Genomic DNA, 15984 nt, shown 5'->3' with positions numbered 1-15984 from the left:
GTTCTCCTCTTAACAAGGGAGGAAGCCCTTGGTCAGGAAGAGATCACATTAGGCTAAATCCTGAACTGCATCCTTTGAAGGTACTTGTTGCCCTCCTGCATCTTGGATACCTCATGCTTCCTCTCCTCATAGCTGCTGCTATCGTTGGCTAAGACTTCTGCAAGAGGGGGAAGAAGAGGTGTCAATGTGTGTGAGGTTCTCTTTGCAGCTGAAATGTCTGGGGAGACTAACAGGAGGCGCTAATGGAGGAGGGAAAATCATCATGACATCACTTAACACTCCCACTGGATGTAAATCTGCCTTGGTATTCCATAGCTGTATAAGAAATGTAGGTTCTCAGCCACTCTTGTCTGTGGTTAGTGAATAACAGAGCATCAGACCGCATCTTAGTCATCTCTCTCTGCTCTAAGACTGTTACAGGCTACAAGAGTGGACTGAAATTCTGTGCCTGCCAAAACCCCATAGACTTCGGAGCAGGCCAGGACCTCCCTTTTGGCTCTTGTGGATGAAGATACTGTGAATAGCATCAGTTTTGCTCTGTGTGTGGTGTGCTGCCCTGAAAGGCTAAAGAATAACAAATGCTCTTAGTCCATTTCCTCATTGCCCCATGCAGAGGGATTTGAAATGAGAAAGGGGGCTGCAGGCATGTGCATGCAGGGAGAGCTACAGAAGACATTAAAAACATCGAGCAAATCCAAAGTGTGTAGGAGGGAACAGAGCAAAGGCTAACAAAGACACGGGCATGCGGGAGGAATTGGAAGCATCATCACTATTTTGTAAGGAGGTGGAAACTTTAGTGTGTGGGGGGTTTAAATGTTTCCACCTGAGTTCCTGGTGTCTGGGCTGGCCTCCACGTACCTGCAGGAGCACTTTTCTGTTTCTCTTGTGAGTATAAAAATGCTCTGAAGTCTTACAGACTCACAAAAGGCAAGTTCTGCGTCATGATCCAGGAAACACTTGGAGCAGATAGCTGCTGTGATGAGTGGAGAGTTGAGGGATAGGGCAGACACTGCTCTGTTAGGCTATTTTTTCCAGGAAGTGAGATGGGGAAGCTGGGGGCTGGATTTAACCTCTCAGTCTTTCTAAATGAATACAAATCTCAGCACAACATGGGAACATATGAGGGAGTTGCTCTGCTTATACTAGAAGGTACTGGCTCCGGAGAGGGCTGGCTACTGTCAGATTTCCATCACAGATGTTCTGCTTGGTGAAATAGCGTGTTGTGGCCTGCATTCCTTCAAGGTTCACCCAGTAAGCTGTATAGCAAGCTGCTCTAAGATTGAATTGATTTTTTTCCCCTTCATACTGTAGTTATATTGGAGATACGCTGTGTACTTCGTTTCTGTGCAAGATAGATAAAGAAATAAAGGGTGCTGTCTTTCGTTAAACTGCCTCTCCTCAATACTCACACCCTAATGCAAATGTGCTCTTATTTCTTCTATTTCTGTGCAGTTTGAACTTCTCACCTCCATGAAATCCCTCCATAAGCACATAGACAGCTCACAGCTCCCTATAGAACTGGATGGGACCTTCCCTTATTGCCACCGGGACTGGTTAAGCTTCCGCATGGTGAGTAGGATGTCTTGTGTTCTTTGGTATCTGAGAGAAGAAGTGGCATGGTAACGGAGTTGAAGCAAGAGGAGCTTGTCAACAGCTGAACCTACAAGCATTAAAAGGCAGTGGTTCCTGTAATAGCTTTGTATGTAAATGAATCTGTTATCAAAAGAATACTAATACTGTCTTCATAGAATTGATGCACACTGTGACCTATTGGCATGACTGCAGGAACTAAACTTAGTTTAGTCCATCTGCTTGAACTGCATTAATTCAGATTTGATCATATTTTGGAGGGAAGGAAGAAACAGAATTCTGTTTTGTTGTGATAGACAGTGGCACTTCTCTTCTGCTTCTACTCTGAGGCTTAAGGGCAGACACTTCTTATGCTAATCTCAGGAAAAGGTGTTAGTAGCATGTTGCCTTTGAACTCATAGTCAAGAACTCGAGCATAATAAAACTAGTTAGATCCAGCTGGTTTTGGAACAGGTTCCCCAGACCAGGCTAAGAGGTCCTTAGTAAAAACTGCAATCCTGGCAGGGCTAAAATTTGGAAGTTCCTGATAATCAGATCCTTTTAGGAACATCTTTTTTCCTCCTTTAGATATAATTTACTTATTTAGCAAAGTTGTCATCAAATTTGAGCTCTTTAGAAAGCACCTAAACTAAAAATATAGTGATGTTTCAGCGTGGGGCAGCATTGTATTCCTCTTTGAGAGCTGGCCATGTGAAGCAAGGAATCAAAAGAAATACGCAGTTCAGTGAGTCTTAGGAGTAAGATAACAGTACGAGGCAGTACCAGCAATCTGTTCCTTCTCTCTGTTGTCTGGCTGTTTTGAGTATACCTTGCCTCAGTACTGTGATCCTCTTTGGCCTTTGCACTCCTCTCCAGAAGAGTCGTGGAACTGTACCCAGGTGTGGATTAGAACCTGCCTAAGATGTAGGGAGGCTGACCACCCTGTGGAAATGTTTGAGCTGACCCAGGTTAAGCCTCAGAGATAGAAGGGGTGAAGCTGCAGCATCCTGATACAGTTTACAAAGAAGGTATCCTTGACAAAGGGTGCTGCAGGCACCAATAAGAAAGTGCTGCAGCCACCAATGCAGCACACACTGATGATCTGTGTCAGGACTGCAGATGTTGCTGGCCATGCAGCATGGTATGTGCAGACTGCCAGAAGTCTGCAAGAGTAGTATCTGTGGCACCAATAGGCAACTCTGTGGACACTCATGCTGTGGAGGGAGCATAAGTCCTGTAGATCGTGGACTTGTTGAATCTCTAAAAGCTGTATTGAGAGATATTTGGCATGCTGAGACTAGGCAGGATTAAATCTCTGTAAACCTGCACACAAATTGGCTGTCTTCATGTTGTTTGACTTGCTCACCATGGTGGATGACAGAACCATCACCTCTGCTTCCAAAAGATTCAGTGGTCTTTTGGCTCTGACCTCACTGCCCAGAGTGCTGTGTGCCACACTGCAGCGTTTGAAGCAGGTTAAGATACCATTGACAATGCCACTATGCTGGTGGCGGCAAGCTTCAGTAGTTAGGATTAGCATGTGCTAAATGTTAACTTATCTTTTCCAACTTACTTTAGAACCCTTTTTTTAAACTTGTATCTAAAAATAGTATGAACCCGTGCTGATGTAGTAGAGGTGGAGAAATCTAATGTCGGTGCCTAGGACTGAATTTGAGGTATATTTGTCAGTGAGGAAGCAGAGAAGCTTTGCAAGAGGTTATGGATTAGTTTTCTGGGCAGAGTTGAGAAAAGCGTGAGAGCTGAGGTCCTCTGTCTGTGCAGAAGCATAATTCTTGAAGGAAGGAGTGTGAAGGAAGGAGACTGCTTCTTGTTAAGATGCAAGACACAAACATGCAGAAGTTACCAAAGGGAGTTAGTGTAGGAATCAATCTTTATGGGTTGCCTATTTATACGATGTACTGTGTGTGATAATGACCCATATGCTCAACCCCTTTAGATCTGCAGCTATGTGGCAAATAGTGTTTATTTCCTCTCCCAGTGATCTCACCTGCATCCTGCCTGCTAATCTGTCACTGCTGAGGCTGTTCCAGCACTCCAGGGAGGAGGGAGTTCAGTTCAGTAGAGCTTCACACAGCTGCTTTTCTGTTTTGAGTGTGGTTGTTTTGGAATAGCTGCTTCTCCCTTCTCTGATTTCAGTGGCATCTGACAGTATTTAGGCTTTATATTACTGACTTTTAGGAAAAGTACTGTCTCATGAACCCCTGTGAAATGTTAGGTTTGTTTGGTTTTGTTTTTAAAACCAGAAGAGAGGAGGGATTTCAGATTTTTTCAGTAGTTTAAGGTACTTAATTGTGGAAGCTTGCCAGTTTCCTAATCTCTAATTTACACTACTTTTAATATAAAGAGAAATTATTTAAAGTAGAGAAATTCCAGCTGCTTGTTCTAGGTTTTGTTCCTCTAGAATTCATGCATAGTGATTCATCTTAGTGGAAAGTTACAAGAAATACTAATAGTAGAAGACTGTGGGACATAAGTGGACTCATTCTCTTTCCTGTAAAGCATGACCCATACAAGCCATGAGCATGCAAGTTTCTAAGGTCTGCTTAGAGGCCTTGGTATAGTGTGATGCCTCTCTTTGTTGATGAAGCCTCACCAAATGGTATAATTGAAAACTTGGGTTAACGTGTTTGATTCTCTCTTGATTTCTGTACTTTAAACCTTCTGCAAGCTGAAAAGACAGCTTTCCTGTTAGCCGTGAGACAACAATCCCTGCCTTGGTCCTTTTTTCTTGTAGAAGCTGGAACATTTGCTACAAGGATGCCAAGGTGCTTGTGCCTTCCTCCAGGGAGCTATTCATAAAGTGGAATCTGGAAAATTACCAGAAAGAGCTGAGGTAAGCATGTCCCTCACCTCCTATCAGAGGTGCGTCTGAAACAGAAGAGAGCAGAAGGCTGGATAGCTGTAGAAAAGCTGTAGCTTTGAATTTGCAAGCTGTAGTAGTGGAGTTTTGAGTGCTGTGTGTCACTGCGGAGCTGTCAGAACAGGACTAGTAGAAGCTAATCCAAGTGAAGTGATAGAGCCCCCACTGGGTGTAGAAGCTGGTTCCCTGATCCATCAGTGTCACCCAGGAGATGATATCTTCAGCTATGCTTGTTGGTGATGGGTGCTTGCTGCAGCGTTGGAGTGCATGCTTAGCAGCTCCACAGCTCTGTAGCTGGTACTAGCTGTGGTGTCTGTAGTACTGAGCAGCTGCTTCAGGCTGTGTCACACCAGATGGGCTTGAATGGCCTGCAATAAAGTTAAGTGACAACGTAGACCGTGCTCACCAGGCAAAGGCTGTACTGTAGTTCCAGCTTTGCTGCTTCCAGAAGTTTGGAAGTGGGCAAGAGGAGGAGGGTACAAAGACCAAGCCTGTTTTGTTGCAAACATATTCCCCCACTCTTGAGAAGCTGCTGTACCCTTGACATGGTAGGAAATTGCTGCCAGCTCTGCCCTGAGGGTCCCAACAGTAAAGCAATGGAAGATATATATCATAGTGGCCTCTCTGGGTCTTCCTCCATACATGTGTATATCTACAAACCCTTCATGAGCATCTTGTCCCACAGCTTGGAGCCGTGGAGGTCCAGGCTCTAAGAACAGTAGGAGCTAGTTGTGAATGGAAAATGAGGCTGGAAAGCTTGTTCTTTCCAGGCCCAGCAAATGGAGTATGACAACAATAGGAATTGGGTTACAATTTTAGCCTTGTGGGGTGAACGTATTGAGAGCAAGAGGAGTGCTGTTTATCACTTTGGACTTGGCAGGCTTGAGAGAAACAGCCTCCCTCTTTCCTAGAGTGGGCCAAGGTGAGATGGGGTTTGTGTGTGTTTTGGGTTGGGTGCTGGTTTTTGCCTGTTCCCTCATTGCATGTAGGTTGCAGTAACTGCTGATCTCACTCTTGTGATCCCTCCAGGAGGCAGCTGTGCTGCTGAGGAATTACAGGCAGTTGATGAAGAACGTTCTTGAAGATGCACGGCTGGTCAGGCTGCAGATGGAGGGTGGAGCGCTCCTGGCCAGACTGAGGAAGGAGGAGTCTTGTGTCACGCTCACCCATGACTACAGGTGAGCCCCAGGAGTGGGAGGAGAGGAGATGGAGATGAGCAAAAAGCAGGCACTGGGAGTCTCTGTGAGATGACCTGTCATTCGTGCAGGCTAGAGAGCAGCTTCGTGGAGTGAGGACTTTTGTTGAAAACAGCAAAGGCGAAAATCATAATGAGTTTTACTCTTATCCTGACTGCTTGTTCCGCAGTCCAAAAACTTGTCTGGGTGGATTCACTTAGATGGCTGAAGTTCCATTTCCAAGGCAAATGAGACTTATCTTCTGTAGATGAGAGAGGGCTGGATATTTTGTGCACCCCTAAAACACAAGTCTTAACTGATGATGCCAGTGATGAATGTTTAGGTTCAAGCCATTATCACTGTGTGATTTACCAGGGCACTCCTTATGCAATGGAATTTCCAAGGACCTTAACTGCGAGGAATGCTTTCTGGCTGAAGCAAGCTCTGATCTCCTCGCACAAACATTCACTGCCCATTTGCAGAATTGGTATGAGAAGTGGGGACTGAGAGAGGCCAGCTGTTTGAAATCCCCAAGGCACTGCAAAACTCCTGTTTGTACTGTTAAAACACCTGAAGCCTATCAGTGTGTGAAGGCCTCTGTGCTATGTGCTGTGCAAACAGCAAGGGACAAAGACGGTCCTTGCAACCAGGAGCTTCTAGCCCAAGTGTGAGAGAAATGCTGGCACATGGGTAGATAGGGGTGTAGGGGATGGCAGGAATGAGTCCATGCATCTGTAGCCTTGCTCTGGTTAAACTCTCTGTTGCCATCACAAGCTGGGAGGTTTTAAGGGAGGGGAGGGGAGGGAAAGGAAAGAAGATAACAAAATAGCTTGTAGGGTATCTCACCCTAACACTGGGAAAAGAACAATATTTCTCTCTGAAAGTTCAGCAAGTGGATGACAGTGCAAGTTACTACCTATAACCAGGAGATGGGGGTCAGCATTTTGGTGCTGAGTGAGAGGGGAGCATGAGGACAGGTGTAGCCACTTCTTTTTCCCTGCTGGCTGTGACTCCTGTCAGCAGCTCTGGCAGGCCCTGCAGACACAACTTTCTTGATGAACTGGTGAAGTACCCTTGATGCAATTTTGGGTGGAAATAATACAGTATAGCCTTTTCATTCTGACATGATGTGAGAAGCACAGATAATGCGGGTCATTGTGTTTTGGTTTTGCTTTGTGTTTTATTTTAAGCAACACACAGCAACTTTACAGTCTTGGGAGAATGGGGAGAATGTGCATGCTTTTTAGTTTTAAGCTAAGCCTGTGTTCTTGTGCAGGGAAATTATCAACTTTGAAGCCTGATACAACAGAGCCCCTAAGGATAATTAACTGCTTTGATTTACCTTAGCGAGGGCAGGGGTGGGGGATACATACATAATTCTTTGATTGCACAATGTTTGAGCGTGTGCTGAGGGTGTGTAGTGTTCTCTGTTTGATTCAGGTTATATTCATCACCTGCCAGTATAAATGGAGAGTGTATCCTGTGGTCAAATGTACACGGCTCTCTCCAACCTGAGGAGCATAAATAAATATAGTGGGAGAAAGTTAGTCCTCCTCTTCTAGCCTGTGGAGCAGTTGCAGAAACTAAAATCCATGCAGAATTTTAATTGAGGAAATGCCTGCTTGTCATGTAACTCTGGACAGAGGACTAAAGTAGTCCACTCTTCCCTGTTCCAGGATCCTTTTAAATAGGGAAGAAGCTCTATCATTTGGCTAGAGAACTCTGTGTAAGATAGTGTTGGCTTTAGATCCTCCATGGCTCTGCACTTGTTCCTTCTCTCCAAACTGGTGTGCAGATATTAAAGGTCTGAGCTCTTCTAACCCTGTGAAGGCTCCTATGGTTATGATTTTCAAAGGCTTCTTTAATAGATAGGATCAAAGCAGGGTAGGGACAAAATACTGTAGCTGGCCTACTAAGCTAGCATGGAGTAGCCATTGATATATGTGGGTCCAATATTAGATTTTTTTGACTGGTGATATGTGAAAATGGAACAGGACTGGTTGCGTCTATGCAGTCAGCAGGGCCTGTTGTACTGCTTTTCTGAACTTTGAAAACCTTGATCAATGCTTAACAAGTCTTTAATTCCACACCCCCTCCCCCAATACTTGAAATCAAATTATTTACAAAAGCAAGTCAAAGGGCTTTACCCTTCTGAGCCACCTTTTTGCTCTTGTTTTAATCACATGTCCCAATGTTTTAGTTTTTTCTTCTCTCTTGGGGTGTAAAAGCCTGATCAAGCACAGTGTTGTGACTTCTAAGACTTCTTAGTCAGAAGTTCAGGTTAGCTGTGAAAAGGTAACTGTCAAAATGTGCAAAAATTGCATAAGAATTGCATATAAATAGAGGAAAAACAAAATTAAGAGCAATTTTCTGGACTCTTAGCTCCACCTAATTCAAATATGTCAACCCAAAGTGCAGCGTTAAAGGTAAAACCCACTATTTTTCCTAAGAGGCATAAAGAGGACAAGCCCAGCTGCACTGTCACCTTGGGATTAAACAAGCAAGAGATTCACTTGCCTTTTTTTTTTTTTTCAGGGGATATGTTTTGCCAGCTCTTAGAGCTGACATTCTTGCTAGTTTGTGACTTTATGTGCCGAAAAGAATACCAGGAGGTGGTAAGAATAGAGATGGACAAACCCATCTGAAAATGCTTGACTGCAGGTTAGAGATAGTATGCTAAAATGGGCAAGGAAGCAGGCTTGTGCTCTGTGCAGTCAGACGTTATCTGCCAAATACCTTTCAGGAGCACACAGCAAACAAGGCTTGCTTTAGTCTTTCTTTAGTAATGAAACTCTTCCCTTGGGAGGCTGGTTTTGGCATGTTTCCCTGCTCTGCCCTCCTGGAGAGCTGAAATGCCCTTTGGAGTGTTTCACAACACAGAGTAGTGGGATCTAATTGCTCAGGTTGGACCCAGGCTTTGCAAGGATTTGCTAAGCCAGTGACACAGCTCCTTTCCTGCAGGAATTGAAGTCATCCCATCAGAGATGTGGTCATGCAGGAGAGATGCTTTGTGGTACATCCCTATCTGACAGATGCTTTAGGAGCCTTCAGGAGTCCCTCCTGGATGGTCCCATCCTGAGAGATGTAGCACCACAGCAGTGACTTTGATGGGTAACTCTACTCACTCTCTGTTCCCAATGTGAGCTGACCAAGAGACTCCATTCTCTTTTTTTCTCCACCAAGTACTCTTGTAAAAGATAGCATTGCCTATCCAGCTACTTATCTGCAAAGGGAAAGACAGACCTCTCCAAGCAGTCTTTCTGGATCTCAGTCTTTTCCTGGCTTAGAAAGGAGGAGCTTTGTTACCAGAATACACATCCTGCAGGCAGCCCACCACAGGGAGTTGGCTGAGAGGATGTGGTGTGCTCAGCTGGTCCCACACCATTCTCCCACCTCCAGGAAGACCAGGCTGAATTTGGCATAGGGTTGGTGTGGGTGTGGTACTTCAGCACAGGCTGGCCACCCAAAGGTGCAGTTGAACTGCTGAAGGTGGCTCTGCCACTTATTAGTTGTTGATAGAGCTGGCTGGGTTTAAAGCCAGCACATTTGCCTTCACACCATCTGTTGTGCTGAAGGCTCAGTGTTTCTCTAGGTCTGTTAGCTGAAAGCTTCCAGGTTTTGCTGTCCCAGTCTTTCTGGGGTTTGAAATGCAGAGCCATTAGGCTAGCTGAAGTTCCTGTGGGTAAGTGTGGACAAATGCTGTAGAGACATCCATCACTTTGATGTTACTAATACTTATTTTTGCACTTTTGGACAGGAAATCTTTAATAAACATTGTCTTTTTAATAACTTATATATAGTTGGTTAGCAGGTGTTATCTTTGGCTTCTGGATATCTACTGTATTCATCAACCAGCCTGTGGCTTGCAGGCAACTCACTAAGCCAGTTGTGGAAGGTGGACTAATGGATTGCTTATTTCGTGGTGGATTTCAAAGACTTCTCTGACACTTCCATCATAAGCCTGGAGAAGCTGCCAGGAGCCAGGCAGCAGCAGTGGGAGCTCTTATAAAGTGAGGCATTTGTGTGGGTCCGGACAGCAAGGCAGGGAGACTATATCTGGTCTCTAGCCCAACATTTTCCATTGTTGTTCTCGTTATTGCTGCTTTTGCAGCATAGCCAAGAGCTGGGAACGCTTGCCTAGACAAGGTGTCCGGTGATGACTTTGGTCTTCTAGATATGCTATGAGTCAGAAGCAGAGCAAAGAAGATAGAAAAATTTTATATTAATATAAAGATGCCTTATACTAGTTGAACCAGAATACACCTGGTGTATGCCTGGCTCTACCAGCAAGCCTGCATTCTCAATGTGGCACGGGAGTGGGATTGCATCATGTTCTGCATGTTGGCAGGCCAGATAGCCACTAGACTAGATGTGAGAGCTGAAAGAAAGAGGAAGAACCTCAGATGGTGAAGGAATGACCAAGTTGGGTGCTGGGCTCTGTGGAACACTGAACCAGAAAAAGCATACTCTCTTTCCCCTAAGCTCCTCATCTGTAAAGAACTTGTGCTTGCAAGCTGTGAATAAGCAGCTTATAAATAGATGGAGGAGTGAATTCTCCTTTTGTTTGCAGAAGACAGTATAGTTAGTCTCTGTACTTTGAGGGTGGAGTGGCTAGAGCCAAGAGCTGGTTTTGTGAGCTGGCTATTTTTAGTGTGGTTTGGTGATCTGGTTGGAAGCCCTGGGTGCGGACCTGAGCTGAGCAGAGGTAATGGGCAGTGCAGAGCAGACTTCCTGAGCAGCATCTGCCAGGTTCCTGATGCTGGACCTGACTCATTCACAGCAACAAAGAGGGCTGTCTTACAGCTAACAGCCTCTGTAGCTCTTGAGCCTGGCTTCCATACGCAGTGTTGAGGCACTAGGTCTGATTGAAGCTGTGACCAGTTAATGTAAGGATCTCTGCTGTTGATGAAGCACTAGGTTATAGCTGTGTGGTGCTGTAGGAGCTCATGTTTCTGGTTCTTTAGCAAGACTCCTGTTAGTAGCAACTCCTGGGATGCTCCAAGGCCGCATGCCACTCTGCAAGGAGGGGTACAATCTCCTTTCAGCAGAAGTAAACTTGGATAATGTACAAGTTCTCAGGGGCCTGCTGAGGGACTGCGCATGGGATGGCTGGCATTCTTGGTTTAGAAGGTAAAAGGTGTGTGCCTGCAAGCTGACAGCTGTTGCATATATGCTGGTGGTCATGGCCAGGCAACCTACATGGGATAAATCCTTCCTGGAGGTATTACTGTCTTCTATCATCCTCTTTCCACTTGAGAGATGTATTTGTTTCTGTCTGTGCTGTGCCCAGTTTGATGGTCACTACTCTGTGTGTTTGCATGTGCTTCAAAAGATGGCAGTGCTTGTGTCCCTTTCACTGATGCCATTTCCTGGTTTGCTTAACTAGCACTTCCTCATCTTCCTCCCCCTCTGGGAGCTTTGGGAATGTCTCACGCTACCACTTTCCATAGGGCACGCTTCTGACTTGGTCTGCGAGGTGCATCTTCCATTAACAGGGGCCCTTTGCATGTTTCTCCTGGGGACCTAATCCCAAAACCTTTATCTCTTGGTTAGGACAAGCTCTTATTATACCTTGAAATGACATGAAAAACTGTGCTTAAATCCTGGCCTCAAAGATTGGCAGCTTTCTACTGTGAGACACTGCTGCGCTGTTGCTGGTGACACAGAAGTTGCTGAATAACACTAAACCTTTGGCCTTTAGCAGTACATGGGTGGCAGTGCTCCTCCATGGTCTTATTTGTTTGTCAGGTGGAGGGAGGAGCGCAGGGCGACATTTCTGTCCAAACACATATCATGCTGCTTGGTATTCATTTTCTTTACAGTCTAACCTGTTCCCTCTGTTTGCATGGTGGTTTTAACCTGGTAAAAACCACTTACGCTTGCATTAAACAAACCTCGTTGCTCTGCACATAAAGGAGCATGGAGCCGTTGTTGTTCTGAGTGTATGAAGTGCTGTGTGGAGCCAGTTGTGGCCTTTGAAGAGAGGTGAAAGTTTGCAGAGCTCTATCTAGGTAAGTTTTCATTGTTCTTTTAGGCTTTTCATGAGATGATCCCATTCAGCTCCCTTTCTGCTGTTTGTTTTCCATTGTCTTATGTCCTAAATCTTCCTGGATTCAGTGGGAATTTACCCAGAAGACTCCAGTTTTCCTTGTTCTTGTTTGCAATGTTTGTCATGCCAACAGGGCATTAGGTAATTGTTTAAAAATATTACGGAAAAAATTGCAAAAAGTTTCCAGTATAGGATGTTAGCTGAACCGCCTGAAGTTCCTGGCTCAGCCCAGCCCAGACCATCCCACAAACACCATTTTTTTTTAATACAGCTGGGTTGGGGTAGATGTTTCTATTGCTGGGGTAGTTAATAGCACAGTCACCGCCATTATATGCATCATAAATGCTGGAAGTGTGCAAAAGGAGGGTGTACCAGGGAAATAGATATGTGGCTTTAAATGGCAGTGGGTGTATATTGGAGTAGGGCATCTTGAAACCCTGGTGGTCCTAACTCGAACATTAGTGCAGTCAACCTAGATAACAAGCATAAACATAAATAGGTTCATGTACATGGGACAAGGTTTGGAGGCAGGCACTTTTTACAGCCAATAGAAAACCACAGCTTCATGCTTGGTGTTCCCAGACCACTGCTTCCACATCCTATCTCAGGCTCCACTGTGGGATGAGCTTTCCCCATAAGTAGGCTACTTATTGGGTTGGGATTTCTTATAATGTTTGGGGTTTGTTTTTTTTTTTCTCAGTCAGTTTTATGGATCTTACCAGGATTTTAAATCAACCAGAGTCTGAACACAGTTTTATTGCAACTGAATGCAAGCCAGGCTGGGGAAAGAATCAAAGGTTGCAGCTTGGGACCACATGTGGACACTTGTTTAACTGTATGCATTGATCCCTTTGCTTTTAAAGGGACTTCAGAGTATATTTCTGCTAAAAACATGTTTAAATGAACTGTGCTCCAGAAGGGAATTCTCTTCGCAGTTATGGTCTGTGGTGTGCTGTATTAATTGTATGGGTCGCTCCCAGTGTGTGTGCTTGTCAGGTAACCTAGTGAGGGAGGGATTCAGTCAGATCTGTGGTTTCGGCTAGATCTACTGTTCACATTGTGAACGGCAGGAGTCCTACAGGCAGCCCAAACTTGGTATTTGACCTCTGTGCCTTTCTAAGGACACCTTGGGGTTCTAAAAACTGTACCCAATTCCTCAAATACTTTTATTAGGTTGTTAAAACCACCGTGGCTATTCGTGTGCTATAGAGAATAATTACAGTTTATATAGCAATATCTACGTTAGGTTCACCATGGCCAGTTTGAATTTTAATCTCAACTTCATGTCAAGTTTTCAGCTTGAAGAGCAGGAGTGTGCATTTGAGGTTGACCTCCTTTTTGTTACATATATGGCAATCGGGTAGGTTGCTACCAAAATGTATGACTGAGAAAAGCTTTAATGTGCTTATTGTCCTGCAAAACAGCCCTCAGGCACACAGGACTTTCCCTGCAAAGCTGGAAGGATTTCTTCTGAAGCATTGCTCAGGATGTGCAAATGATTTGTAGTCAAGGTATCAGCACAAATGACCCAGGCAATGTCCTTGGACCAAGCCATCCTTTAAATCTCTTAGTTGCCAGATCCAAACCTGTAGAAACATCCACCCCTGGTGCTCAGCTTCCCTGATGGAAGACTAGATGAGGCTAATGTTCTAGTATCTGGCTATGTTTCTTCTAAATTACAGAATGATCAGGGATATCTGATTTTCCAGGACAATTTAGCTGTAATATACTTACCTAAAAACCATCAAATACGCTAGAAAAAGATAGCGTGTCGTGTGTTCCCTCCATCCACGAACTTTTGCCATTTTAAAATAGACCGAGGTTAGTCAGCGGATGAGCTCTGGTTTTAGCCTTCATTTTAGCTGTTCCTCTTGCTGTTGGCTGGAGCAGTTTTTCAAGGGACAGGCAGTAAGTTGCAGAATAGTAATGGTTCTGCTGCTTCCCTCCCAGCACTCTTCTATTTGCATCTCGCTGGCATCAGCAGGCATGCCTCATGTAGCACCTGCTTTTGCAAGTCTGCTGAATGCCTCTTCTGTGGCCACCTATCTTTGAAAACAAATGGGGTATTTTGCTTTGAAAACTAAAGTGAACTCTCCAAGGCTAGCTTTTTTTGAAGGATGGATTCAGACAGAAATGGTCTTTCTAAATTATAGGTTTAAAATTACCCCACCATTATACAACTGCGTGGCACTTCTCCAGAAAACTGAAGACATTTTGAACCTTTTCCACTGAAACGATAATTGCCCAATGAAACCAGGATTTGGGGAAACATAAATTGACATAAAGTTACTCCTTTTTGCTATAAATTATATTTACTCTGCACTATTGCAAAATTACTTTGGATGATTTGACCATGGAAGAATGTAGTGAAAGATTCTTATTACCACACTCATATGTGCAGGGAAATTGCAATGCATCCAAACAAATCTAAGCTTAGACAAGACTTTCCACTGACTTCAAACAACTTTGTGCTTTTCTTCCTCTGAGTTGCTCAGGCTTCTGTTAAAATGTCTTCAAGGTGCTTAACAACCAGGTGTTTCCCTTTGTGTGGCAGGATGGAAGTCACTACTTCTTCCTCAACCAAATTTTCAATATTTCGTTTGTTTACTCCAAGCTGCCTTGAAAGCAGTGAAGGACAGGAATTAAAAACTGCCAAGTCTGACTCTGAAAAAGAAATAATAGTTTATGCAAAGTATCATTTTCCCATGACACTCCCTGTTGCAGGGTATTGGTGAGTTTACTAGTGCACTAGAAATGATTTAGGAACAAATTTGTAAGATGTGTATCAGCAAATGGATGCACGTGTATAGAAAGGTAAAAAGATGTACACAGATTTGGGAGAACACACTTAATGCCCAGCGTATGCTTTCTGTGAGCACTGGAAGTGCCAAAGTGAATAGAAAGAACAAACTTTCCCATGGACTGTGAGCAATTTCTTTGGCTTGGTTTGCCTAACTACTTTATACTACAGGGTGGAAAGTGTTACATTTTCCTCTCTGTAAGAGTAGAAGATGGGTGTTAGTCAGAGAGCCTGTCAGGCTGGTAAAAGTGAACTGTCAAGAACTGACAACATAGGATGGAGTTACCTTGGAGATGCAACAGGAGACCAACAACTAGATGTTGAGGTTTTAATGAATGCCTGCCAAGTGGGGCAGAATGTGTGAAAACAGCGTGACTGGACCTTGAAACTAAGGACCGAGGTGTTGGGATACTGGAGGAACTCGGCTGAGGAAGAGGCAGAAGGATGGTGTAAGGCCACACCTGAAGTCCCTCTGGGCCTTTGAGCCCAGAGGAGTCATTTGGAAACTTTTTTTTTTTTCCCTCACACTTGTGTGCAGTCACTCGGCAAACCACTGGCAGGACCAAGGGGAGGGGTAGCCTTAGGGTGTTGGGTTGTGCCCTGGTAACTGTATCAATGGCCTGCTGCAAGCATTCACAGAAAACAAAATTACTTAAATTACAAGAGTAAGGGATCTTGCATAATGATACAGGCTCTAAACAGCCCCACTTAAAATGAAAACGAGCTAATTTCCAGCCCTCTTACTTGAAATGAATTCTCTGTCCGCTCCCTGCTTCTAGTATAAACTCACAAATGCATCCTAGACTGACTCTAGGTAAGTTTGAGATGCCTGTGGATCAGTAGCACAAAGGTTTTCCATGTATGCATTCAGTAACAGGATGTCACTTTTACTACCATTGAATTGGCAGAGATAGAGGGCAGATGACCGACTATCTGTAGATGTGTGTAGCTGCCACATTGTTTGCCAGGACATGGATCACATCCAATGGCACATAGGGCTGAGTGCTCACTTCTAAACTGGGGGCTCTAACTTGGTTCTTCCCTACCACTTTCTGCAAATTCAACAAAGGCTTGGTCTTACTGAGATCCTGAGAGTTTGGCTCTTTATTTTCTAGTATTGCCAATAATCTGGGATAATTCCTTCTCTGGAAGGAACATGTGTGCGGCCAGCAGAGTGCTGTTTAGGGTGGACTTTCAGTCCTTCAGCTCAGCAGCAAGCAGTTCACTCGAGCCCCTTTTCTTTTCCTGAAGTGGACTCTTTGGGGCTCAGTGCGTGGGCCAGCAGGAGTATTTTATTACTGCATTTTTGAGCCTTACTTTCCCTGGTTTGCTGGTCATAAGGCCAATACTGGTCTCAAGTATGCTCCAAGAGACTGGCGTTGTCCACAACGGCATGGTGGATTCACACAGTGAGCTTGTGATAGGCCTATTGCTGTTATTTTTATATGTATATGCAGTGTTGTCTTCAGGAGAGCCTATGTTTTTGTAACTTTGGGAAATGTGCTCTTTG

General features: G+C 44.4%; 1 protein-coding gene across 4 annotated transcripts in view; it reads left to right on the top strand.

Moving 5' to 3' along the window:
• PLEKHG4 (pleckstrin homology and RhoGEF domain containing G4) overlaps positions 1–15984 on the top strand; it is an 89885-nt gene that overhangs the window by 41010 nt on the left and 32891 nt on the right. For all 4 annotated transcript variants that reach the window (XM_064459180.1, XM_064459176.1, XM_064459178.1 and 1 more), the window contains exons 8-10: positions 1453–1569; positions 4325–4423; positions 5480–5628. In XM_064459180.1, coding sequence (XP_064315250.1) covers positions 1453–1569; positions 4325–4423; positions 5480–5628 — 365 coding nt within the window. The remainder of the gene's footprint in view (positions 1–1452; positions 1570–4324; positions 4424–5479; positions 5629–15984) is intronic.

The sequence above is a fragment of the Phalacrocorax carbo genome, chromosome 8 (assembly GCF_963921805.1).
Source record: "Phalacrocorax carbo chromosome 8, bPhaCar2.1, whole genome shotgun sequence".
NCBI lineage: Eukaryota > Metazoa > Chordata > Aves > Suliformes > Phalacrocoracidae > Phalacrocorax > Phalacrocorax carbo.
This window is presented reverse-complemented; position numbering and strand designations above follow the sequence as displayed.